The sequence below is a fragment of the Pempheris klunzingeri genome, chromosome 10, assembly GCF_042242105.1.
Source record: "Pempheris klunzingeri isolate RE-2024b chromosome 10, fPemKlu1.hap1, whole genome shotgun sequence".
NCBI classification, from domain to species: Eukaryota; Metazoa; Chordata; class Actinopteri; order Acropomatiformes; family Pempheridae; genus Pempheris; species Pempheris klunzingeri.
The window spans coordinates 26,933,461-26,960,654 of NC_092021.1; the positions used below are offsets into that span (position 1 = coordinate 26,933,461).

At 48.5% G+C, this 27,194-nt stretch overlaps 1 protein-coding gene across 1 annotated transcript in view; it reads right to left on the reverse strand.

Moving 5' to 3' along the window:
• Positions 1 to 4,153: 4,153 nt before the first annotated feature.
• LOC139208921 (titin-like) overlaps positions 4,154 to 27,194 on the reverse strand; it is a 210,071-nt gene continuing 187,030 nt past the window's right edge. Inside the window, exons 177-205 of the mRNA XM_070838698.1 lie at positions 26,859 to 27,152; positions 26,462 to 26,749; positions 25,980 to 26,279; positions 25,506 to 25,840; positions 23,522 to 25,253; positions 23,092 to 23,394; positions 22,650 to 22,961; positions 22,020 to 22,310; positions 21,602 to 21,901; positions 21,056 to 21,197; positions 20,796 to 20,959; positions 20,383 to 20,685; positions 19,794 to 20,075; positions 19,013 to 19,606; positions 18,633 to 18,923; positions 18,144 to 18,443; positions 17,184 to 17,486; positions 16,764 to 17,066; positions 16,358 to 16,626; positions 15,933 to 16,248; positions 15,509 to 15,814; positions 15,106 to 15,405; positions 14,270 to 14,845; positions 13,727 to 14,032; positions 13,240 to 13,622; positions 12,712 to 12,922; positions 6,832 to 12,570; positions 5,951 to 6,244; positions 4,154 to 5,499 (exon numbers count right to left, since the gene is read on the reverse strand). Of these exons, the coding sequence (XP_070694799.1) occupies positions 5,207 to 5,499; positions 5,951 to 6,244; positions 6,832 to 12,570; positions 12,712 to 12,922; positions 13,240 to 13,622; positions 13,727 to 14,032; positions 14,270 to 14,845; positions 15,106 to 15,405; positions 15,509 to 15,814; positions 15,933 to 16,248; positions 16,358 to 16,626; positions 16,764 to 17,066; positions 17,184 to 17,486; positions 18,144 to 18,443; positions 18,633 to 18,923; positions 19,013 to 19,606; positions 19,794 to 20,075; positions 20,383 to 20,685; positions 20,796 to 20,959; positions 21,056 to 21,197; positions 21,602 to 21,901; positions 22,020 to 22,310; positions 22,650 to 22,961; positions 23,092 to 23,394; positions 23,522 to 25,253; positions 25,506 to 25,840; positions 25,980 to 26,279; positions 26,462 to 26,749; positions 26,859 to 27,152 (15,830 nt within the window). The 3' untranslated portion in view covers positions 4,154 to 5,206. The remainder of the gene's footprint in view (positions 5,500 to 5,950; positions 6,245 to 6,831; positions 12,571 to 12,711; positions 12,923 to 13,239; positions 13,623 to 13,726; positions 14,033 to 14,269; positions 14,846 to 15,105; positions 15,406 to 15,508; positions 15,815 to 15,932; positions 16,249 to 16,357; positions 16,627 to 16,763; positions 17,067 to 17,183; positions 17,487 to 18,143; positions 18,444 to 18,632; positions 18,924 to 19,012; positions 19,607 to 19,793; positions 20,076 to 20,382; positions 20,686 to 20,795; positions 20,960 to 21,055; positions 21,198 to 21,601; positions 21,902 to 22,019; positions 22,311 to 22,649; positions 22,962 to 23,091; positions 23,395 to 23,521; positions 25,254 to 25,505; positions 25,841 to 25,979; positions 26,280 to 26,461; positions 26,750 to 26,858; positions 27,153 to 27,194) is intronic.

Below are 27,194 nucleotides of genomic sequence, written 5' to 3' on the forward strand. Positions count from 1 at the left end.
CTCCACTGGTGGAGTGTTTCAGTGTGACGAGAAAGAGCTGATCTTCATAGTGCCTCCAGGCCGGCCTACAGAGTGTGTGTGTGTGTGTGTGTGTGTGTGTGTGTGTGTGTGTGTGTGTGTGTGTGTGTCTCCTCCTGACAGCTCAGGTGAGCCTCATGGTCACAGCCAGCGGCAGCAGGCGACACGCTGCTCTCACGTGTCCACAACATCGTTCCATATGTTATTAATGAGACGTTAACCGTGAACATGTGACACATAGAGGAGGATGGAGGCAGCAGATCCTGTGTCCTGTTCTCTAAAATCCCTGTTTTAGTGAATGTAGTCTGGTGTGTGTGCTGTTTGTGGTTAAACCAAAAGGATCTTCCAGGTCTCTCTCTGTAGGGATCCTTTCCATGATGCTGTCACACACTTAGAGTAACACTCTGAGTCTGTCTGTTTAATTGTTTTGGGCCTCATAATACTAATAATGACATCTATTATCTAACAGTTATAGCTACTAATAGCTGTTTCCTCTTCGTGTTTTGGTTGCATGGTGGTGAACTGACCTCCTGCTCGCCGACGGTGAGTCTGATAAGGAACCTTTGTAGGAGAAAAAAGCTTTTTGATTGATAGTTATATAAATGTATCATCTAGTCTCTCCTGACGGCAGAAAGTATTATTGAAACACATGATTTATTTGGCCCGATGCAGTAACACTACAATAATACTACTGCAGAGTTAAAGATGACATCGTACCTGTAAACAGAGAAGTGCTGCAGTCTCACGGAGGTCACGTCCTTCATCTTGTCATCACATAAGCACAACAGGATGCTGCACAACAGTTGCCTAGCAACCGCCTCCCGCCACCGTTTGAAGCAGCGGTCCACCCCAACACGGACACAGCGGTCATGCCGCCGACCTGCAGCTCCTCCGGCCGTCTGGTCTTCACTCTGAACACAAAGTAGAACCAAAGAGAACGTTAAAGAGGAACATTAGTGTCGCCTCAATCTGCTCAACGACTACAAAGACACAAAACAATGGAAGAAAAGACACAAATGAAAGATACAGAAATATACCAATCAATATATCGGCATTAAACAACTTCACTGTTATTATCATCATGGATGGATTAAGATGTTAACACAGTGACTACAGAGAGACACACAGTGACTACAGAGAGACACACAGTGACTACAGAGAGACACAGTGACTACAGAGAGACACACAGTGACTACAGAGAGACACAGTGACTACAGAGAGACACACAGTGACTACAGAGAGACACACAGTGACTACAGAGAGACACACAGTGACTACAGAGACACAGTGACTACAGAGAGACACAGTGACTACAGAGAGACACAGAGTGACTACAGAGAGACACACAGTGACTACAGACACACAGTGACTACAGAGAGACACACAGTGACTACAGAGACACAGTGACTACAGAGAGACACACAGTGACTACAGAGACACAGTGACTACAGAGAGACACACAGTGACTACAGAGAGACACACAGTGACTACAGAGAGACAGAGAGTGACTACAGAGAGACACAGAGTGACTACAGAGAGACACAGAGTGACTACAGAGAGACACAGAGTGACTACAGAGAGACACAGTGACTACAGAGAGACACAGAGTGACTACAGAGAGACACAGTGACTACAGAGAGACACAGTGACTACAGAGAGACACACAGTGACTACAGAGAGACAGAGTGACTACAGAGAGACACACAGTGACTACAGAGAGACAGTGACTACAGAGAGACACACAGTGACTACAGAGAGACACAGTGACTAGAGAGACACAGTGACTACAGAGAGACACAGTGACTACAGAGAGACACAGTGACTACAGAGAGACACAGTGACTACAGAGAGACACACAGTGACTACAGAGAGACACAGTGACTACAGAGAGACACACAGTGACTACAGAGAGACACAGTGACTAGAGAGACACACAGTGACTACAGAGAGACACAGTGACTACAGAGAGACACAGTGACTAGAGAGACACAGTGACTACAGAGAGACACAGTGACTACAGAGAGACACAGTGACTAGAGAGACACACAGTGACTACAGAGAGACACAGTGACTACAGAGAGACACAGTGACTACAGAGAGACACAATGACTAGAGAGACACAGTGACTACAGAGAGACACAGTGACTACAGAGAGACACAGTGACTACAGAGAGACACAGTGACTAGAGAGACACAGTGACTACAGAGAGACACAGTGACTAGAGAGACAGTGACTACAGAGAGACACACAGTGACTACAGAGAGACACAGTGACTACAGAGAGACACAGTGACTACAGAGAGACACACAGTGACTAGAGAGACACAGTGACTACAGAGAGACACAGTGACTACAGAGAGACACAGTGACTAGAGAGACACAGTGACTACAGAGAGACACAGTGACTACAGAGAGACACAGTGACTACAGAGAGACACACAGTGACTACAGAGAGACACAGTGACTACAGAGAGACACACAGTGACTACAGAGACACAGTGACTACAGAGAGACACACAGTGACTACAGAGACACAGTGACTACAGAGAGACACACAGTGACTACAGAGAGACACAGTGACTACAGAGAGACACAGTGACTACAGAGAGACAGTGACTACAGAGAGACACAGTGACTACAGAGAGACACAGTGACTAGAGAGACACAGTGACTACAGAGAGACACAGTGACTACAGAGAGACACAGTGACTACAGAGAGACACACAGTGACTACAGAGAGACAGTGACTACAGAGAGACACAGAGTGACTACAGAGAGACACACAGTGACTACAGAGACACAGTGACTACAGAGAGACACAGAGTGACTACAGAGAGACACACAGTGACTACAGAGAGACACAGTGACTACAGAGACACAGTGACTACAGAGAGACACAGTGACTACAGAGAGACACAGTGACTACAGAGACACAGTGACTACAGAGAGACACAGAGTGACTACAGAGAGACACAGAGTGACTACAGAGAGACACACAGTGACTACAGAGAGACACAGTGACTACAGAGAGACACAGTGACTACAGAGAGACACAGTGACTAGAGAGACACAGAGAGACACAGTGACTACAGAGAGACACAGTGACTAGAGAGACACAGTGACTACAGAGAGACACAGTGACTACAGAGAGACAGTGACTACAGAGAGACACAGTGACTACAGAGAGACAGTGACTACAGAGAGACACAGTGACTACAGAGAGACACAGTGACTACAGAGAGACACAGTGACTAGAGAGACACAGTGACTACAGAGAGACACACAGTGACTACAGAGAGACAGAACTACAAAATCATGAATCTCATTTAGCTCAGTCTGAACTCTTCTGTCTCTAACTCTAACCCTGTTTGAATCTAAATATTAGTGTGTGTTTGTGCTGTGGAGGAGCTCCGGCTGCATTTTATTTTGAAATCCTGTGACCCTCTGCAGCAGCTTCCTGTTCTGCTCTCTGAGGCAGCAGGTCTTTGCTGAGGTGACGACGCCATCTGGAGGCTGCAGATTCACACTGCAGGTCAGTCTGAGCAGGTTTGGCAGCACAACCTGTAAAACATCTAATTTGTTATATCTTTATATTTTATCATATTTCTGTGTAGTTATTTTTATTTTCATGCATTTTAAATGTTTTGTTATTTTACTTATTTACTTTTTTAGATTCACTGGTTAGATTCACAGCTCTAAATGCTAAATCGGATAATTCTTTAACCTGAACCTCTGATGGAGTTCAGGGTGACGTGATGTGAAGATGTTTCTGTTTTTTGTTGTTTTTCTGTTTTGAGGTTCTTTTATAAATGTCTTGTTTGAGATGTGTGGACCTCAGGAAGAGCTGATGGGATCTGAACAGATAAAAGATACAGAACAGCAGCATCAGCTAGAATATGTCTCCTTCCGCTGGGAATCTTTTCGTTGACGAGCTGATTTGGTCCATTGAGCCATTTTCAACTCACGAAATGCAGATTTTTTAAAAGTTTGGTCAGAAGTGTCAATATTATGTGTTTCATCACAGCGTGGAACCAAGTAAGTGTGCAGGACCTCTTAAACATGATCAAAGGGGAAAAGTTGTCAGACTGAAGCAGAAAGAAAAACAGAGAGAACAAACCACAGCGGAGACGCTCAGTAGTGCTGATAATCATGCTTTATTAAATCAATAACTGGAGAAAAACTCAGGGAGGCTGCGAAAATACTCAAGGCTACAACTCTAACTTCAATCAAACCAAAGCGCTGAGCGCCAACGCCACGCTGCTCTCCGTCCTCAGGGACGCGGCGGCGGTTGGTGTTCGGCCGCGCTCCGTCAGCTTGGCGGCGCCCAGCTCGACTGACGGGTGAACTTCTAAAAACTAACACACAAAACACGCTGCAGACCTCCGAGAGACGGCTCTGCCTCTGCACACAAGCGCAGGACGGGCTCTCGCTTTTTTAACGTGATTGGCCAGGTTGATGGTACGACGGAGGAGCCCGGGCGAGCGGTCGTGTGCCAGAAGCAGAGCGCAGAAACAAAAAAGAAACACTTGTGCTCAGGGAGTGCAGGCCGCTCGCACTGTGAGCGTGTCATCGAAATACGGCGGTATGACGTAATCAGTCGGAGCGTGAGGTCCAGTCGTCCTGCTTACATGAGGGTAGATGCAAACAGCACTCAGGATCTCACACTCTTGTCCAACAGCGCCGCTGTCGCTCTCCAGCGGTGCGTTCATCGTTCTGTCTCTGATTGAGGTAACGTCAACAGGGAGCCTCTCTACCTGTTGAGGCAATCTTAAGACTTCAACTTACTGTTGAGGCACAGAGTTTAGTTTCTCGGTTTAACAGGGTATTCGTTCCTGGCGAAACTTTCTCCTGTAAACCACATTTAGTTTCATTTGTTTCAGTTAATATTATTGTCATAAATAACAATGCATACATTCCCCATAACCGTTAAATTCGGCTATATACATTATGTACATGTCACAGAAAAATGGATCAAAAATCCTAAGTCATAGTTATCCAATATGGCACATTTTATAACAACTTTAGACTTTAGTCTAGTTTGGCATAAATTAATGTCAAGATTGGTACAAAAATAGTTCATATTTACAAGAAGAATCCAGATCTTTATCCAGTAGATTATTTCGCTTAATTAATAAATAAAAAGGCGCGGACGCAGGGAAAAGGGGAAGATTGGAAGGTTGGATTTTTTTTACACTGATCGAACGCTAATGTGAACAGTTGCCGTGTCGGATCCGAGCTCGTTGGACAGTCTGAGGGTGTAGGCCCCGGCGTCTTCCTCCTTCACCCCAGTGATGATGAGGGTGGTCAGGTCCTCCGAGGTCTCGATGTGGAAGCGTCCGCCGGCGGTCACCTCAATGGTTTTGCCGGCGCGCGACCACTCTATGTTTTTGGCGTCGCCAGAGAAGGCGCAGGCGACCGTCAGGACTTTGCCCGGCTCGATGCTGATGTCTTCCGGCAGAGCCTCGATCCTGGGAGCCGAACCTGGAAACACAGGACGACGTCAGCACACTCAAAGGCTTTTTTAAATAAAATGTGAGGTCGCAGCAGAAAGCAGGGAATAAAGGACATTTATTTAAAAGAGTTCTGCTCTTCTAAAACGGAGCGTTCAGACGGAGGCTGACAACAGCAGGGAAAAATAGTGTGTTAATTGGTTTAATGTTCTTATTAAACCATGTAAAGCTGCTCTAGTCCGACCTCCACACACAAGTATGAACTTTAAAATGAGCAGAAAGTTTTGTACTCCCTTTTTTTTTTTTTTTTGGTTTTACATCATTGATCTTGTCTCAGATAATGTTCTATGTTAAACGGGAAAAAAATAAAAATAAAAAGTTAAAAAAAATAATAAAATGAGCAGAAAGTGGGCCTCCTTTAAAACCAAAGACTCTGTCGCAGCTGTTACACAACAGGTGTGACACCGGTGACGCCGTCTTACCGATCGCTCTGAATGAGGATCCCTCCAAGTGGGACGCCATCTCTGTGAGGCTGCTGGAGCTCATGGCGTACGCCTCAGACGTCACAGAGGACATGCTGGACATGGACATGGTCTCAAACTTCATCTCAGCAGCCATACTGCTGAAGGAACTGGACTCCATCATGGACGACATCATCGCCTGCTGGGTGGAGGAAGAGAAGGAGGACGACTCCTCCATCATGTGCATTTCTTTCTTCATCATCATGGACGAGCTCACGGACGCCGCCGACTCCTTGTGACTCATCATCATTGATCCTGAGGAGGGCGGAGATGGAAAGCAGAAATATTTAATGTTCAGACTGACTTCAAAGGTCAGAATCTCTTTCAGTCAGCATGAAATAGGACTAAAGGGCCGCCCCCCCCACAAAAGATAACTACACCAGTAACTGTACCAGGAAAACAAAAAACTATCACCTATCTATCGTTTCATTCACACTAAATATAATGACTATAATGCAAACTTTAACAATAACTTTAATAATATTGAAAACTATACCTGTAACAATGTGAGCATCTCTGATGAACCATGACAAACAGTATATATATATAAACATTACCAGAAGTGTGTGAGTTCACAAAATGCTTCTGACAGGAGTTCGGAGAATGCACTAGTCTGTTACGAGAGTTATCGTCTTCATACTTTCGTACTTTTGACTTTTTGACGGTATCCTGGTGACTCCATCAGAGCCAGAGACCATCTGTCCGTCTGTCTCAGGTTAAAGTTAAAGGTTTTTTATGTGTAATTTGAATCCCAATAATGACAACCTGTAAGTTCGGATGGATTTTGTGTTTCAATTGTTGGTAAATCACTCAGAAAGTGCCACAGATTTTCAGCCACTCACCTGTAAGTGCCAGTTGCTGCTCGCGATAGGCTGTGATCTTCATGCGTATGGACTGGAACACCTGTCCGGTGAAGGAGAACGAGGATTTGGACACTCCTCCCTCTGATGTCATCTCGCAGGTGTACTCTCCCTGATCGCTGTCCGCCAAATCGTGGATCAGAAGGCTGCAGGAGCCCTCAGAGTAGTGCATCTCAAAGCGGCTGCTCTGTGAAAGCCTCCTGCCGCTGACGTACCACACCACCTCTCGGACACTGCTCTCGCAGACGCAGGACATCCTCACCGAGCCCTCGCAGGCCTCGGCTGTCAGCTGGCTCAGGACCTTGGGAGGTTTGGGGACTGGGGATTTGACGGTGGGCGGAGACACCACCCTCTTGGGGGACATGATGGGAGGAGGAGACTTCATCCTGGGAGGTGACTTGATCCCCTCGGGCTCAGGGGACTTTAAGGCTCTTGGTGATTTGATGCCTGAAGGTTCTGGAGACTTGATGCCTTTAGGTGTTCTGATCCCAACAGGTTCTGGGGACTTCACACCTTTTGGTGTTTTGAGTCCTGCAGGTTCTGGGGATTTGACACCACGAGGTGTTTTTGCTTCCTCAAGTTCAGGAGACTTCACTCTGTCTGGGGACTTGATTGGTGGTGGGGACTTGAGTCTGGGTTCAGGAGATTTTAAACCCCGTGGTGATTTAACTCCCTCGGGTTCGGGAGACTTGACACTTGGAGCAGGTGACTTTACGCTGGGCGCTGGTGAGGCTGCAGCTGGCTCAGGAGACTTGACACTCCTGGGAGACTTAATTCCCTCTGGTTCAGGAGACTTCACACTGGGTGTTGGTGACTTAACCGACGGCTCGGGGGACTTGACGCTGGGGACAGGGGAGACTATGGAGGGAGCAGGTGATGTGACTGAAGGCTCTGGTGACTTCACACTGGGAGTCGGGGACTTCATGGACGGCTCAGGGGATTTGACGGCCTTGACCTCCTCTTTGGGAGCTGGTCTGGAGATAGTCAAGGTGAAGTGTGCCTCCTGCCTGCCTGCTGAGTTCTCCACCACCACCGTGTAACTGCCCTCATTGGAGGCCGTCACAGAGGAGATCTCCAGGCTGGACTTGTACTGAGTGGTGGTGACCAGGATGTGGTGGGACGTGACGATGGTTCTGCTCTCGTGCATCCATGTTACAGTGGGCGCAGGTTCCCCATCGATATCACAGGAGAATCTAGCCGTCTCTCCCTCTGTGACTGTCACAGACTGCGGCTTGGTCAGGATTCTGGCCGGCACAGAAGGCTTCACCTTGTGGACAGCAACTTCCTCAGCAACAGCAACAGAGGATGACTTCAGTTTAGCTTCAGATGTCGTGCGTTTCGCAGTCAGAGAGAACTTGTCGGATGAGTAGGAGGAGTCAGATGACAGGTATTCAGTGGAGGCGTACTTGATTGACGAGTCGTACCTCTCAGCAGAGGAGAACCTCTCAGCAGAGGAGAACCTCTCAGAGGAGGCAGCGTATCTTTCACGTGTGACCACCTCATGTGTCTCGGTTAACTTTGACTTGCTCTCTTCCACCTCAAAGTGTGTCTGAGAAGCATAGCCGGCTTTGAAGTGGGTAGTGTGATAGTGGTCGATTTTAGTGACTTCAGGGACATACCCTTTGGGAGCTTCCTCATCGCGGCGGCGAGAGGTGAAGGTGGTGTATCCGCTACCTGACACATCAAGGGTGGCGTAGTCGGAAGCATCTCCCTTGGAGTTGGAGCACACACAGCGGTATGTGCCACTGTCCTCATCCTGGCAGTCCAGAATAGTTATGGACAGAACACCACTCATGTTGGTGAAGACGTATTTCTCGCTGCTTTCAGAGATTGTATTTCCATTGTGGAGCCACTGGACTTGCGCCTCTGGCTTGGCTTGGATGTTCAGGGTGAATTTGGAGTCCTGGCCAATCGGCACACGATGAGAGCGCATCCTGACAGTCACACGGGGAGCGTGGTCCAGGCTGAAAGGTGTCTGGCTGACCACCTGGTACTTCCTCTCAGACTTCAGAGCAGCCTTTCTGGCCTCATAGCGGGACATGATGTCAAAGCGGGCGGAGCGCTCAAACTTGGAGGAGGAGCGGGATGACCTCTCCGCAGACCTGATGGGGCTGGGAGAGCGGGGGCGGGTTCTCTCAGGGGTGGGAGACCTCCTTCCAACAATCTCTTCCTCTGCTTCCACAGGCGGCCTGGCACGTGATGGTCTGATCAACTCTGAGACTGGACGCATCAGCTCGATGTATGTGGGAGACAACGACCGTCTCCTCCTCATGTACTGAGAAACAGTGCGTTTCTTCTTTGTCTCAGAAACCTCGAAAGCCTCGTGCCTGAACTCCTGCCTCCTCTCTTCACGTTCCACAGCACGCCGTTCTGCGCGGACTGGGCTGCCAGCAGGAGAGGCGGAGAAGCCGAGCTCCAGTTCGTCCTCCAGCATCATTTTCTCCTCGTCTGACCTCCTCATGGACAGATAGTCATCCACAGGCATCAGCAGCTCCTCATCACTGAGGTCGCCCAAAGATCTCCTCCTGGATCTGAAGGAGACCTCGGATTCAGGAGAAGGTGAGCGGCGGGCGGGCCTGACAGTCTCCAGATCATCCAGACTGACTTTTGGGATACGCCATCTTGGTCTGTACTGGTCGGTGATTCTGGGCAGGGGCATCACATAGAACTGCTCCCACCTGGACAGGCGAATACGTCTCTGCCTCTTCTGCACAATTCTGTCCATCTTCTCAGGAATCTCATACTGGTCTCTCAGCTTTCTGTACCACTTCATGTCAGAGAGAGGCACAAACTGCTTGATAGCTTTGTCCTCATCCAGAACTCTAGGATCATGAACCACAGGCTCAGGGATCTCATATGGCAAGAAGATCCTCCTCTCCTCCTCCAGCTTCTTGGTGTCGGACTTCTCCACTCTGATGTCGAACTCGCCCTCGATGTTCTTGGTGCTCACTGCAGGCTTGTACATCTCTGCAGCAAATTTGAGAGCATCCTGGGCCGTGGGGTTGAGAGGTATGAGCTCTTCAGTGGCAACGATTTGCTGAGCCATCTTGTTGGTCTTTTCAATTTGTTTCTGAACATGTCTGTATTTCTCCTCCTCGCTCTTGTACTCTCTCCTGGTGTAGGTGAGGCGGTCCACCTTCAGTGTGGCCTGGCAGCTTGCAGAGCCGGCACAGTTGGTTGCAGTAACCTTATACACGCCAGAGTCCTCGAGCAAAGTCTCCCTGATGTGCAGGACATGATAGTCGACATCCTCCTCGATGACAACAACCTTAGGACCAAACTGTAGTGGCTGACCGTCCTTCTGCCATTTCAGAGTAGGAGTCGGGACTCCTGAGACTCTGAGCTCGAACCGGACGCTATTTCCCTCGATGCATTCAACATTGGCCAGCAGACGTTTGAACATGGGTCTCATGGTGTCTTCCATGACAGGATGAGGTGTCACAGTGAGACGGGCCTTGCAGCTGTCCTCTCCAAACTTGTTGTGGGCCATGACGGTGTATTCAGCATCATCGCTCAAGTCCAGGTTGTGGATCATCAGCTGGTACAGACCCTTATCGCTGGTGAATGTGTACTTGCTGTCATTGTCACCTGGCTTGATTCTCTCTCCGTTCTTCAGCCATGCCACATGAGGCTCCGGGTGCACGGTGATAGTGACACCGAACCGCACATCCTCGCCGATGTAGGCAGTGCGATTATACAGAGGCAAAGTGAACTCTGGTGGTCTCTGCAGGAGTTTAGTCTTGTCAACTCTCTTCCTCAGTTTCTTGATGGAGCGGCTGACATAGTGCTCCCTGATGATCCTCACTGACTCGACAAAGAGCTCTCCATAAGCACTGTCCTCTCCGTCATCACTCACCACCTTGCATCTGTACACGCCATCATCACTCTCCTCGATGTCCTTTACATAGATGCTGGCAAAACCATTACTGTAAGCGATTTCATACTTGCTGCTTTGGTGTAGCTGGCGGTTACCAAAGTACCACGACACCTGTGTGCTCTTGTCATAGTTGGCGATGCTACAAGTGAATCTGACATGGCCGCCTTCTTCAGCTGAGTCATGCATGACTGGACCAGCGCGGAGGCCATGGTACTCGGTTCCAATCTTCACTTTACCCACAGCCAGTCCTCTCTGGTTCTTGAAGGCACCACCATAGGCCACACGGGCTGCTGATACAATAGTATCTATTCTCTTCACAAGAGACTGGTAGTACCTTCTGTGCCTCAATGTCCTGATGATCTTGTTGCTGACATTCTCAATCTTCATCTTGAGCCATGGGTGCTCCAGAGCCTCATGGGCTGTCATACGGAGTTTCCTGTCTTTGACCAGAAGTCTGTCCACAAAGTCCATGGCCTCGAGGCTGATGTCCTTAAAGGCTTCACTGTCAAAGATATACTCACAGTTGGAGATGTTCTCAATCATCTTTGTAGTGGACTCGGCTGCAAACGGATTAAAGCCACTGAGCAAAATGTAGGCCATCACACCAACAGACCACATATCAGTGGCTGTTGTGACCAGGTCGTGGCGGTGGACCTCAGGGGCGCAGTACTCAGGAGCTGAGAACGGCATTCTGATGTTTTCTCCGGGCACCAGCAGTCTAGCCTGGCCCATCTCAATTATCTTTATGTCGGTGCTCTTCCTTGTGGTGTAGACGATGTTGTCTGGGCGGATGTCGAAGTGGCCGAAGTTGTGGCTATGCATGAACTTGAGGGCAGAGCAGACTTGTCTCAGGTAGCGGACGATCTCCTGCTCCGTAAGCTCAAAGTTGCTGGTGCCAAGGCGCTCGAAGATGTCAACTCCAGAAATGAATTCAAAGATCAGGATGATCTCCTCCATGCTTTCAAAGTATTCATGGAGGTAGATGACGTTCTTGTGCCTTGCTACATTAAGGGCCTCAATTTCTCTAAGAACCAACTCACGGTCAGTTCCTTTGACCTTGATGAACTTGGCCATGAAGGTCTTCTTTGTGGCAATCTCCACACAGCGGTGGACCACACCAAACTGGCAGCGAGCGAGTTCCTCAGAGATGGTGTACTTGGAGGACAGCTCCTTCACCTTGTAGAACAGAGCCTCCTCCTTGGTGATCTCTCTGGTTTCGTCCACTTCCTCGTCATAGTTCCTAATCACAGACTTGTCTTCCTTCGTGGTAACAGGCTCAGTGGGCCCAGAGGGAGGGCTCAGGCCAAACTGGTTTTCGGCGATGACACGGAACTGGTACTTGGTCTTTCCGAATATGTTGAGGATATTGATGCTGCAGTCGGCGGTCTGTCCGGCACGGATCCACCTGTCTGCCGTGGTGGGACACTTCTCGATAATGTAGCTGATAATGTCGCTTCCACCATCATTGGCAGGGGGCTCCCATTTCAAGGTAATGGAGTCCCGAGCAATGTCACTGACAACGAGTCCCTTTGGAGCGTCAGGAATGTCGGCCACATTCACCTCAATGGTTTGCTTGTCCATTCCGAATCTGTTCTTTGCAGTAATACTGTAGTAGCCGGTATCCTTCCTCTGCACTCCCTTCTGGAAGACCAGGGAGGTGAAAGACCTGGTGGTGATGACTTGGTGGTAGACAGAGTTGGAGAGGATCTCCTGACCCTTCTGCCATGTGATTGCTGGCTCAGGTTTTCCAGAGATGGGGATCTTGATGGTGATGTGATCACCACGGGCAGCGTGTACTGCTCCCATTCCCTGGAGCTCCTTCGGCAGGTGGACCTTAGCCGGAACTGGAATTAAAATTAAAAAAACACAGTATATTAGTTAGATGTTTATCAAGATTTCTATTTCAGGAACCTGCACGGGACATTAAATAATAGATTGGAAGAAAACTGAATAATTCTTGCATGATACCAAAATTAAATCATTACCTTCCACCTCCAGGTTGGCTGTTGTAGAGATGGAGCCTGAGGAGTTGGTGGCTCTGACTTGGTAAACTGTGGCATCACTCTCATCAGCAGCAGTGATGACCAACTGGTAGTAGCCGCCCTTAAACTCAAGGGCTTTGATTTTGGTTCCATCGGCCAGGATCTCCTTTCCACTGCGGTACCATTTCACCAGAGGCTTGGGATGTCCCACCACCTTGTCATCAGAAAAACAACTAGGTTAGACAATTTACTGAAAAACAATAAAAAACTCACAGACATTAACAGTGATGTCCTACTTTCCATACACTGTATTGTTGAATTGAATGTATTGTAGAGTTGAAGCAGAGGGAAACTCAAATAAACCGATGCCCATCTTCTCATTTGACTCTGGATATTGTTTTCTTTTTAAATTGATCTGTTTAGGTTGTGACCTTTGTTGTTTACTGTTAATACCACTATGGTACCCAGCTGTTTTGTATCATTTTGACCATGAAGTCTATACAGATATGAATGCAGTGCAGTTTAAAGTACCTTGGTGACGAAGGTGGCATTGGCCTGGAACTTGACGGTCATGTCTCTGATCTCCTCTCTGAAGACGGGAGCTCGTGGAGCCTGGTCCGACTTGGGGATGATGGGAGCAGAGATCTCACTCCAGTCGCTCTCTCCACCCATGTTCTCACACTTGACACGGAACTCGTACTCAAAGCCCTCGATCAAGCCCGTGATCTCGCAGCTCGTCTCCGAGACCTTCTTGCCGGTCACCGACATCCATTTGTTCTGCCTCTTCTCACGTTTCTCCAGGTAGTAGTTGGTAATTTTAGCTCCACCATCGCTGCTTGGAGGCTTCCAGCAGACAACGCAGGAGTCCTTGGTAGAACTGATGATGAAGGGCTGCTGAGGGATGCCAGGTTTTTCTGAGAAATAAACGGGAAATGTTACTTTAGTGCTCTACATATCTGCCTCTTTGCAGTGTAGCTACAGAAGCAAAAACAAGCACCCAACATATGAAAGAACTAACCGAATGGACTCTTGATGATGACCACTGATGGGATCTCCAGAGGCTCGCTGACTCCATACTGGTTCTGGGCAGAGACTCTGAAGTAGTAGCCGGCGCTCTCGAGCAGGTTGGGGACACGGCAGGTGGTGCCAGAAACGGAGGAGGACACCAGGTGCCACTGCTCTCCTTCTTTGGCCTCACGCTTCTCCACGATGTAGTTGGTGATCGTGGATCCTCCGTCGTCCTTTGGAACCTTCCAGCTGATGACGACTGAGCTCTTCAGCAGGGCGTCAACAACCACAGGGCCCTCAGGGATGCACGGTTTATCTGGGAAACATAAAAAAAGGAATGAGTAAGAGCTCCTTTTTTACCTATTCATGCAGAATTGTTATGTGTTGATTGAAGCTGGAAAAATTAATTGATGTGTAACAAAGACTGAACAAAGCTATTCAGACTTTTTACGTGTATCAATTAATTGCAAACTGCATAGTTAAAGGTTTTATTGCCTATCATGTGAAATTGTGAGGATTGTACTATTTCTTGTCCTCAGAGGTCTTTTGTTACCTTGGATCTCAACACGGAGTACGGTGTCGATGGTTCCAAACGTATTGCTGAGCTGCACCTTGTAGCGGCCAGCGTTTGTCTTCCTCTGGACGTTCCTCACCACCAGGTGGGTGTAGCTTTCAGTGTTTTCAATAATCACATTCTCAGACGCGTTCAGAGGCTTCTTGCCATAGAACCACATGATCTGAGGGATGGGACGCCCGATGTAGACAACATGAAGGCGGAGGCTGGTGCCGGCTCCGGCGTAGTACTTCTCCTTCAGAGGGAAGCCGGGGTGGAACTGGGGCGCTGCCTGCAGGCGCAGCTTGCCGCTGGTCTCGATCTCTCCGGCCTCGTTGATGGCCCTGCAGGTGTACACGCCCTCGTCTTCCTGCTCGTCTGTCAGGATGCTCAGGGAGTGGTTACGGCCATCTGAGCTCATCTTGTACTTGCGGCTCTGGATCAGTTCCTTGCCGTAGCGGTACCACTTGATCTCAGGCAGAGGTCTGCCAATGATTCCACAGGTCAGAGTGCCGGACTCGCCGAGCTTGGTGGTCACGTCTTGGATCTCTTCCTTCAAAGCTGGAGCCTCACCAACTGCAGAAACAGCAGAAAAGTTTGATTTCACTCTGAATTTCTTTGACATTATTGTGTACCATAAAAATATGTGAAACATTCTTGTAATCCTACTTCAACAGATGCTGAAATAAAAGCATCTTTAAAAAAACATAAAAAAAACATAAAATTAAGTCACTAATGACTTACTGTTTATGGTGTTAGGGTTTTTGTTTGAGCTAAAGTAAATATGCTTTAAAGAATAATCTCACAAACACTACAGTGACTTTGCAGCAGCTCACCGCTCAGTTTGGTCTTGATGCCCATGGGTGTGCGGCGAGGTCGGCTGAGTCCAGTCTCGTTCTCAGCAAAGATTCTGAACTCGTACTCAGTGGCCTCATTCAAGCCGCCCATGGTGAACTGACGGTCCTTGGAGCGTTCCTTGTTGCATTTCTTCCAGGCACTTTCTCCCGCCTGCCTGTGCTCAATCCAGTAGCCCAGAATCTCTTTGCCACCATCTTGTTCGGGCCTGAGCCAGTGAATGGTGATGCAGTCTTTGGTGACAGAGATGATGTCGATCTCTCCTGGTTGGCTGGGTTTGTCTATAAGGAGACAGGTAGGAGGAGATTAATGGTAAAAGTATTGTGGAATGGATGTAAAATCAGTCCTAGACTCAGAGATACATGTCCCGTAATGTTCACTCACCAAATGGATCTTTGCAGACCACAGGCTCTGAAGGAGGACCAGGTTCGCTCTGTCCGATGTCGTTCTGAGCAACCACTCTGAACATGTACTCCGCATCGGGGATAAGGCCGGTGACGTTGTACATGGTGGTGGTGATGTGGGTCTTGTTGTGGCGGACCCACTTCTCTGTCGACACCTCCCTTCTTTCCACGTAGTATCCTGTGACGCGAGAGCCTCCGTCATCCCGGGGCCGGGACCAGGACAGAGACACCATGGACTTTGCCACGTCCATGATCTCTGGTGGGTTGCTGGGAGGTTCTGGTGGGCCTGTAGGTAAAGCACATTGTTAGTATAACCAATATTTGCACTTCTTGACATCAGAATTACAGATGTGCATTGTGTTCAGTTGGGACTTGACATCAGGAATAATTCAAAAAGTACTCACAAAGTGGTGTCTTTGGTGTGACAGACTCATCAGACTTGAGAGATCTGCTGATGCCGAACTGGTTCTCGGCGGAGATCCTGAAGTGGTACGCCACATTCTCTTTCAGGCCCTTCACCACCAAAGAGGTCTCTGTTACCCTGGAGTCCACTGTACACCAGGCGGCTTTGGGTACCTCCCGCCTCTCCACGATGTATCCCAGGATGTCGGAGCCACCATCATCTGATGGGGGTCTCCAGCTGACACGGACTGATCTGACCTGAATGTCATCAAACTCCAGAGGACCTTCTGGGACATCGGGGCGTCCTATCACCTTCACCTGGAGGGCGTAGACACACAAATTTAGCTTCCAACCATTCCAACCAAATTTTTTCTTTTTATTTGTCCATTTTATTTTACAGAAGTCATACGTCAACAAAACTGCTCACCTTGATGTACACAGCCTTCCTGCCGCATTTGTTCTCCAGCACAAGGTCGTAGGTGCCGGTGTCGTCTTTGTGTGCCTCCTTGATGATCAGCTCTGTGATGTCGTCGTGGGTGGCGATCATGGCGCGGTGGGAGATGTCACGACCGTCCTTGGTCCACTTGCATGTGGGGATGGGCTTACCCTTGATGGGCACAGACAGACGGATGACTCCGCCCTGCCGCACCATGTAACCTTCCTCATATTTGCGATCGAGCTCGTAGTCGGGATAATCTGATGGAGACACGATTTTCGGCGATTAAGTTAAAGATTCAGGTAAATGATAAAAAATTTGTTTTAAAACATTAAGTGAAGTATGACATTTATTTGATAATAATCATATTCATTCATATAAATCATAATTAAATTACCAAGCATCTCCTGGACTTTAACTACTCCAGGAATCTCAGCAGGCTCTCCAGAACCGCCAGCGTTGCAGGCACTGACCCTGAACTTGTACTCAGCGCCCTGGGGCATGTGGGTGAGAGTGTACTCGCACATCTTGGTGGGCGTGGTGTTGCACAGTGTCCATTCCACCTGGTCTACCTTCTGCATCTCAATGAAGTAGCCAGTAATGACAGAACCACCCTCCTCTTCAGGCGGCAGCCAAGCCAGAGAGACCGAAGTCCTGGTGCTGTCGGTGACTCTGGGCTGAACTGGAGCACCTGGAGGTTCTGTTCAACAACACAGAGAGACGTGTGATGAGTTTATTGACTCCACACTAGTGAGATTCATTTAAAGTAGGTGATGAATTAATGAACAGCAAGGACAGTGAGTTTTGCGGCACGTACCGATGGGATCCATGGCAACGGTGATGGCAGAGCTCTCACTGGGTTTTCCGGCTCCTCTGGAGTTGATGGCAGTGATGCGGTATTCGTACTCCAGGCCCTCGATCAGGCCAGAGGAGCGGTACCTGGTCATGGTGACGGGGTTCTTGTTGATCTTCATCCACCTGTCAGAACCGGCCTCCTTGCGTTCGATGATGTAGCCGGCAATGGTGGAGCCACCGTTGTCCTCAGGTGCTTTCCAGGTCAGGGTCATGCCCTCATGGGTGACATCAAGCACCTCTGGCGTGCTTGGAGGTCCAGGGATAGCTGCACAGGAGAAACAGATTCATTAAGTGGCAGCAGGGCAGAAGAAAACTGTCAGCAGTGAGCCTCTGAAATGCTAAAAATGAACCTTTCTATACCACCTGCATTCGTACACATGATAACTAATTATCAGCCACAGTAACTATGCATTTTATTCAATGATTTTATTCTAAAAATAAAAAATATTTACTGCTGAATGGAGGACGGAAAGTGTGAAGGAAGCATGGAAACAAAAGGAAAGCAACAAAGAATGTTTCTTACATAAATATTAACTTTTCTTGCAATAGACTGAGATGTGACTAAGATAAAAGGACAATGAACCTAAACTGTGTCATGCTTTTCGGTAGCATACAAAATAATAGTGACCTAGAAGGAGCTACATTTCTTCAGAACTTTTAGGTTGCTGACAAAGCAAAACTTTCTTGGACTTGGTGGCTGCTTGAGGTGAAAATGCTCCTAAATGTTTGCTAACGATGTTCTGTGTTGTTATCAAGGTACTAGTTCGAGGATACGAGCATTTTTTGAGCTTAGATTTCTGAAAATGTTATCAATATGTGGCATCAAAAGAAGCTGTGCCAGTGAGAACAGCAGCAAATAAACAAGCAAATGAACATAGGAAAGAGTGTGGAAGAACTGTGCTTTTGATGGGAGAGAACTCACTCTTGGCGCTCTTGCACTCCACCACCTCGGACTGCAGGAATCCGCCAAAGCCAAAGCGATTCATGGCAGCGACACGGAACACGTACTCGGTTCCCTCTGACAGTCTGGTGAACTTGAAGCAGGGTCGAGTCACTGACTCTGAGATGGTGATCCAGCCTGGGCGGTGGGCATCGCGCTGCTCCACCACATAACCGCTGACGTTGGCGCCGCCGTCCTTCTCTGGAGGTTCCCAGCTGATCGTCACTGACACGCCGTCAGTCTCCTCGATCTTGACTGGACCGACTGGGATACCGGGTTTGTCTGGACAGCCACAAGAAGGCAGCTGGTTATAATCTCTGAATGTTTTTGCATAATATTTGTATTTCTCTTGATACAGTAAATCATCTGAATCTTATACACTGAAGGCATTCATGGTTACTATTGTTTTCAGGTCTCTAATCAATAAAACTGCAGCATAACAACTTATAGTGTGTTTGAAAGTCTACCTACCGAGGACAATGACCTTGATGACCTCTGTTGCCATGCCGATAGCGTTCTTCACTTCCAGCCTGTAGTTTCCTGTGTCGTTGATGGTGGTCTCGCGGATGACGAGGCGGGTGTATTTGCCGTTGCTGTCGATCTTGATGCGGTCGAGGCTGTCCTTCAGTTTGTTGCCACTGAAGAACCAGGAGCAGACAGGCTGCGGCTTGGCCTTTATGGGGATGTTGAGGTCGATGGGTTTGCCGCGATGCACGTGGACGATCTTCTGAGGAATGCTGGTCATGTCGATGGCGGGCATCACTAGAACACACAGGAGGGATGTGATGTGTTCAGCAGCAGCACTAAAAGTGATTGTGTGGTGATGTGTGGATGTTTTGATGCCGTCTTACCCTTGATGTCCTGGATGGTGACAGGAGTGACAGTGTCCATGGGTTCACTGGCTCCCCTGCTGTTGGTGGCTCGGATCCTGAAGAGGTACTGGTCATTCTCCATCAGGGACTGGATGGTGTGCTGGGACACCGAAGACTTGACTGTCGCCACGGTACTCCACCTGTCTGAGCCCACCTTGCAGGCCTCGATGCTGTAACCAGTCAGCCTGCTGGCGCCGTCGTACAGTGGCTTCTCCCAGTGCAGTGTGACGGAGGACTTGGTGACATCCATAACCTGGAGGTTCAGAGGCACCGACGGCACCTCGCAAACCAGCACAGCCTCAGTTGTCTCGCAGGGCTCACCAACGCCGTAGATGTTCTCTGGCAGCACTCTGAAGAAGTAGTGCACGCCCTCCTCCAGGCCGGTGATCCTGAACAGGGTCTTCCTACACTCAGTGGTGACGGTCTTGTATGACTTCATGCTGGCTTCACGCTTCTCGATGATGTAGTTACTGACGTGAGCGCCGCCGTCAATACTCGGGACATCCCAGGTGATCACAACAGACTCCTTGGTGTAGTCCTTCACCTTCACTGAACCTGGAGGTCCAGGAGTGTCTGCAGGAGAGACGAGTAGAGAAAGGGAAGGTATTAATGTGTGTTTACTACAAAGAGCCAAAACAAATCAAACAAAAGCTGCAAAATTGGTGAATCTGAAGAGAAGTGAAATTAGTTTACTGCACCTTTTTATACACATTTCCCCAAAATTCAGCCTGTAATATGTAGTGACTGAGGAATTACATACCATAGATTTTAACCAGGATGGTGGCAGTCTTCTTGCCAGACGGGTTCTCTGCCTCCACTACGTATTTTCCAGAGTCGTAGCGGTTGACCTTCTCCACCATCAGCGAGGTGTAGCTATCCGTGGTCTCAATGTAGCCGCGGTTCTGCAGCTCTACGCCCGTCTTCCTCCAGGCGATTACTGGCGCCGGCCGGCCAGTGATGAATACGAGCAGGCGTAGGGTTCCTCCGGCACGCAGACACACCGTCTTCTTCAGGTCATCTGCGAGCTCCAGGTCGGGTATTTCTGAAGGAGTGGAGAAGAGTGAGGAGAGTCCAATAAAGATAGTCGTCAAATCAACTACTTGAAAGACTAAAACAACTTCACTTACATTTACTTCCTAACAGAACCAAATACATAAAGTGAAATTAGAAATAATTAGAAATTAGTCAAGCAGGTTTTTTGGTATTTTTACAGAAATGAATCCTGAAAACTAAACTTGTTTCTCATAACTAGATTTTATTTTGCATCTTGTGTGATAAATAAAATATAATAATAATAATAACCACAAATTCTACGATGGATTGAGGTGATTACTGTATTAGTGACTCACCAACTCTCTCCAGCGGCTCGACCTCAGCACTGGGTTCACTGAACTCTCCTGTGCCGTTGTTGTTGATGGCAGCGACTCTGAATCTGTACTTTTTATTGGCTGCGAGGCCAGCAGCCACGTACTCATTGGTCTTGAGAGCCTTGGCGGTGGCGCGGTACCACTGCTCAGTGTCCTCCTCAAGAATCTCCACCACGTAGCCGGTGACGTCTGAGCCGCCGTCGTACATGGGCCTGGTCCAGGTCATGCTGATGCTGTGCTTGGTCGTGTCGGTGATGCGAGGCATTGATGGAGGAGCAGGAGTATCTGAGAGTAGGAGAGTAGATGCAAATGTGTTCTATATCTGTTTGTCTCAACATGCATAACAGCATAAGTTTAAAGTAAAAAGATTGTGAGTGGACTGTTAAATCTCTTACATGTGGGGTCTTTGCAGAGGATGTATGGCGAGGTGTCGCTCGGCTGGCTTTCTCCAGCAGCGTTGACCGCCGTCACTCTGAACTGGTACTCACTTCCCTCCAGCAGACCTGTGATCTTCAGACGGATGTCGTAGATGGTGTATGTCTTATTCACCCGAGTCCACCTGGTCCACAAATGAACAACAAAATAATATATAAATAAATATTTCACACACTGAAAACCAAAGTCTGTGTTTCCCGTCTTCGGACGTTCTTCCCACCTGGTGCTGCTCTTCTCTCGTTTGTCCACAATGTAGTTCTTGATCTCGCTGCCTCCATCGCTCTCTGGCTTCAGCCACTCGATGATGACATGCTCCTTACCCACCGCCGTAACCTCCGGAGTGCCCGGCTGGGATGGGATGGCTGGAAAAGAGGGACGGGATGGGTCAGACTCAGAAACAAATCTACATCCTGTTTCTCCCGTTTAACAAGACATAAACTAATCTGTAACATCTACTTTTCCAGTGGAGGGGGGAGTTATTTTGTGCACATTTTAAATAACTTTCTAAATCTAAATAATCCAACTTTTTGCTGGATATGGCTGCAAATATTTGTTGTATTATTGTTTTACAATGTCTGCAGCTACATTTAACAATCTCAATTTTCCACTTGTTTTTGCAATAACCTTTAAAAACCATTAAGTCCCGTCAGCCACACGCCCTCATAAAAAGATATAGAATTATAAACTTAAAAAGTTCCACTGTGCAGCAAATCTCCTCAGCTATTCCTACATTCAGTTAGAACTGTAAAGCTGTGCGGTTGCTTACTGTAGGCGTTCCTGGCAATGACGGGGTCGGACTCCAGAGGAACTCCGGGTCCAAACTTGTTGACTCCTCTGACTCTGAAGATGTACTCGTTGTTCTTGATCAGCTTGGTACTGACACATGACAGCGTCTTGCACTCGGTCTCCATCGCCACCCAGTTGAGTCGGCTGGTCTCGCGACGCTCCACGATGTAATGGGTGACGGTGTCGCAACCGTCCTCCAGAGGAATCTTCCAGGACACTGTGCACTTCTCCTCCGTCACTCTGCTGATCACAATCTTATCAGCCGGACGTCCGGGAGTGTCTGAAAGACGGAGACAGAGAGTTAAATCAGAAAAGTCCATTTGAGTTAAACACTCCAACCTCAGTGTTAAAGTGATGTGAAAACAGTTTACATCAATGTTTGTTTCTCGGCTGCTCACCCAAAACTTTAACGTTGACGGCAGCGGTCTTGATTCCATTGGCGTTTTTGACGGTCAGGATGTATCTGCCAGTGTCGTATCTGTCGCAGTTCTTGATGACGGCCATGGCTCTGGTGGCGGTGTACGTCAGCGAGTACTTCTCTCCGAGCTCCAGGATCTTGTCTCCCTTCGACCAGTAGACTGTCGGCTCGGGTTTACCGCCCACAGCGCCGTCCAGGACGAGGTCGGAGCCGGCAGCGATGGTGACGGTCTCACCCACCAGCTTACTGTCAAGCTCAGCTCTAGGAGGAGCTGCAGCGAAGAACCATTTGTTTTTTCCTCAATAAATAACAACTGTATGCTACAGTATAATCATAATTTATACAAAAATTTCTATTCAGATTTATAAACCATAAAATCAGAAATTAATAGAAAATATTTTCTCTATGGTATAATTTATAGAATATAAAACGTAGTTACAATAACCTGAATGGTCTGAAAAATTCAGCTGAAATAAACAATAAATATCACACTGAGCAGATGAATTAACAAGGCGAGACTAAATGATGATACATTTCAAGAAGTAAGTTTTACAGTTTACGCGTTTCCACAAACTCATTTTAATAACTGCATAACAACTCTTGAACTCACAGTATTCGTCCTTGCAGGTGACCGGTCCGGTGGACTCTGAGGGCGCACTGTGGACGCCGGCGGCATTCTTGGCGATGATGCGGTACTCTAAGGTCTCTCCCTCTCCTAGGTTGGGGACAGTGAAGTAGTTCTCGGTGATGGTAGTGTAGTTGCACTTGAGCCAGCGGTTGTCGTCCCACTCGTCTGTGCTGTAGACTTTCTTCTCCACAACATAACCGATGATCTTGCTGCCGCCATCGTTGAACGGTACAGTCCAGCACAACGACACGGAGGAGCGAGTGATGTCGGTCACCTCGGGTTTACCAGGAGGATCTGAGGAGAGAGGTAAGGATAAGGGAACTGATTTAACTCTTTGAGCTGAGTGAGGTCAACAGTAAGCACAGCAGAAGTCACAGAGTTTACATATTAATATTTTTAATTAAGACATTAATGTCTCCCTCACCGACAGGATTGAGGGCCACCACAGGTCTGGAGGCCTCGGTGGCCTTGCTGAGCCCGGCGATGTTCATGGCGTAAACCCTGAACTGGTACTCCAGGCCCTCGATCAGGTTGGACACCTTGTAATGGCACTCCAGGCAGGGCAGCTTGTTCTCCCTCACCCACAGGATCGTGTTCCTCTCCTTCTTCTCGATCCAGTAGCCCGTCACCTTGCTGCCACCGTCGGCATATGGCACATCCCATTTGATGCCGATGGCGTTGGCGGATACGGATACCACATCTGGACGAGTTGGAGGACTTGGGGGTACTGTGGACATTAAGTGGAGGTGAGAATAAGGATTCATAATTTGACCTGGACCTGAATGTATTCACAACATATGTTAAACTTTGGCTACCAGACATTTACTTTTGTATAACTGTTGAATTGAACTTACCAAATGGATGCTCAATGACAACAGGAGCAGACTCGGTAGATTTGCTGACTCCAAACTTGTTCTCAGCACAGACTCTAAAGGTGTATTCCATATACTTGGTAAGATGAGTCACTTTGATGGTCGTTCGCTTCACACTGGAGTTCACCACTTGCCAGGAGGCGGAGCCAGACTCTCGTTTTTCCACAATGTAGTTGGTGATTTCAGTGCCACCGTCATCTGCTGGCTCGGACCAGGACAGGGTGCAGGACTCTGAGGAGACTCCAGAAATTTTCACAGGGCCTGTGGGTGGAGTCGGCCTGCCAACCACAGCCACGGTCACTGTGAACGTCTTCACACCAGCAGCGTTCTCCAGGGTCAGGTAGTACTTGCCGCTGTCGCTTCTCTTGCTGTCTTTCACCACCAGAGTGGTCGTCTCCTGATTGGTTCTGATGGAGACTCTGTCAGTCTCCTTCAGCTTCATCTCCTCCAGCTTCCAGGTGACCTTGGGTGTAGGTCTACCGCTGATGGGGATGTCGATTGTGAAGGTGTTGGAGGTCTTGCAGGTGATAAGCTGGTTGGTGATGCCGCTGAGGTCAGCAGTTGGTTCAATGAGAGGCTCCTTAATGACCACAGAGCCGAAGGTGCCCTGCGGCTCGCTGATTCCAGCATCATTCTTGGCCCTGACTCTGAAGTCATACTCTGTGTTCTCAATCAGACCATCCAACAACATCTTCAGGGACTTCGTCTCTCCGCCAACAAGCCAGCGGTCAGTGCCTTTAGCTCTGAGTTCAACGATGTAGCCTCTGATGCGGCTGCCTCCGTCATGCTCAGGCTTCAGCCACACCAGAGAGGCTGTGGAGTTGGTGGTGTCGACAACATCCAGTCTCTTGGGTGGTGCAGGTTCTTCTGTAGCAACGATCGGCTGTGTCATTTCGTGCGGTTCTCCCTGGCCGTACTGGTTCACAGCACTCACCCTGAACACATACGGCACTGCGATTTCCAGACCAGTTACTCTGATCATCTGGCGAGAGCACTTGGTGCTGACCTCCTGCCAGGCCAGGCGGCTGGCCTCGCGTTTGTCCACGATGTAGTGGTGGACTCGGGCTCCGCCGTCATTGGTGGGGGCGTCCCACATCATCGTCAAGGCTCCACGGGTAACGTCTTTGAAGCTGATGGCACCTGGAGGTCCAGGTGTGTCCAGCACTTTGACTGTGAATGTAATGGACTTCCGCCCGCTATTGTTCTCCAGGGACAAGGTGTATTTGCCAGCCTCGTACCTCGTGCAACCCTCGATGGTCAGAGTAGAAGAGGACTCTGTGGTGTTGATATCGGCCATGACTGGCAGCTCAGCATTCACCTTAGACCAGGTGGCGAGCGGAGCTGGTTTGCCACGGAAGGCGATGTGGAGGGTGACGGTGCCGCCATTCTTCACAATGTGAGTCTGTTTGAAGTTGGCATCAATGTCAATCTCAGGAGATGTGAGTCTATCCAGAGCCTGCACAGCATTGGGCATCACTGAGGATTCGCCCTCTCCGGATCCGTTCACAGCATTGACCCTGAACTTGTATATCTCTCCAGGTACCAGGCCCTTGGCAGTGTACCTGGTGTGAATGCAAATCTGTTTGTTGACTCTGTTCCACTCCTCCAGACTGGCCTTACACATGTCAATATTATAGCCAATGATTTCCAAGCCGCCATCAAAGACTGGCTTGGTCCATTCCAGAGTGACAGAGGACTTGGTGGTGTCAATGACCTGATCAACAAGAAGAGAGTAGAGTACATCAGCATACACTTTCGTGTCTTACCCTTTCTTTATATTCTGGTTTCCTGGTTTGATTTATCATCAATGCTGTTTATGCAAAATAACCTGCTAATAACTCACAATATTTATGTCTTCATTATCATTCTAGTCTGGTCATTTTGTTAATTGTGAAATGAGAATTAAAAGAAAATCTGAAACTTGAAGTTTGACTTGTTCTGTTGCAGTTCTATGCTGCGTCCCTACCTTGATCACTGTGGGAGCACTGGGAGCACTGGTTGGCTCTCTGCATTTGAAGAGCCTGGAGGTGCTGCTGGCTGGTCCAACACCAGCGCCATTTTCAGCCATGATGCGGAACTCGTACTCGTTGCCCTCTGTGAGGTTGGTGACACGGTGTCTAAGCTCGGTGATGGGCCTCTTTGAGGAAACTTTCACCCAGCGCAGACTCTTCTTCTCTCGCCTCTCCAGGATGTATTGTTTGATCTCATTGCCTCCATCTGACCTTGGCCTGGTCCAGGACAGGGTGATGCTGTTTCCAGTCACGTGGGTGGAATCTGGAGTACCAGGAGCATCAGGCACAGCTGAGGGGGGAGAGCAGAAAACATGGTGAGTTATAAAAGTCAAGTTTTGAAAGTAAAGGCTGTCAACATTCATGTGCAATAGATTGCAAGGTTTGGTCAATATGTCACATCAACAATACCTGTGAGTAACGCTACTTACTGTATTGCATCTGTGCGATGATGGGATCAGAATCCAATGCTTTTCCAACACCAAACTTGTTGACAGCAGAGATTCTGAACTGGTACTCGTTGCCCTTGATGAGGTTGGTGGCATTGAAAGAACAAGCTTCACATTTGGAGGTGACCAAGGCCCAGGAGATCCTGGACGTCTCCCTCTTCTCCACCACATAGTGGGTGATGGCGGCACAGCCATCATTCTCTGGCGGGTTCCACCACACGGTGCATTTCTCAGCTGTGATACCGGTGAATCGGATTGGACCCTCGATTGGTCCAGGGGTATCTACAGGGAAACAGGAGGCAGAGTTACTTCAAAAGTGGCCATAAATTGTGATATAGTGAATTTATGTTATTTGCATGAGCTGCAATTCTTTTGTGATCCAACATCTTAATAGAAACAGGTTTTAAAATGCTTGTATCATACAATGTCTCTCACAGATATTGAAATCGTCAGTTTTTACCAACCTTGTACTCTGACATTGACATCAGCTTTCTTGCCACCAGAGCTGTTCTTGGCCTCTACGCTGTAGATGCCACGGTGGTTCCTGTCAGCATCGCGGATAAAAAGACTGCTGGAGCCAATGTTGGTGGTGAGCTCAATGTCAATCATGGTCCGCTTGTCAATCTCTTTGCCGTCCTTGTACCAGATGATCTGGGGAACTGGACGTCCGGTGATGCTGCAGCTGAGCTTCACATTCTCTCCGGCCCTCAAGGTGAGCACCTGGTCTGGAGACCACTCGATCTCAGGAGCAACTGCAGGTGCAAAGAGAATGAACAAATGAGGAATCGGCACAATCAACAGGATGTGAGGAACTTCTTGTAATGATTTATTTAGACATTTTTTAAAGTTGAAAATACTCACTGCTCTCATCCCTGGTCATAATGTATCCAGAGGAGTTAGATGGTGGACTGACTGTGCCCACAGCGTTCCTGGCAATCACTCTGAACTCGAATCTGTCTCCAGGGGACAGACCAGTCACGGAGAACTGTGTCTCACTGATATCAGTGAAGTTGCAGCGCAGCCATTTGGCTCTGCCTTGGCGCCTCTCTACACTGTAGGCCACAATTTTGCTGCCGCCGTCCCTTTTGGGGATGTCCCACTGCAGGGTGACTGAGTGCCTGGTTACATCGATGCAGACAGGGGTGCCAGGTGGATCTAAATGAAAAGAGTAAGAAGCAAAATAATCATGCATTAGAA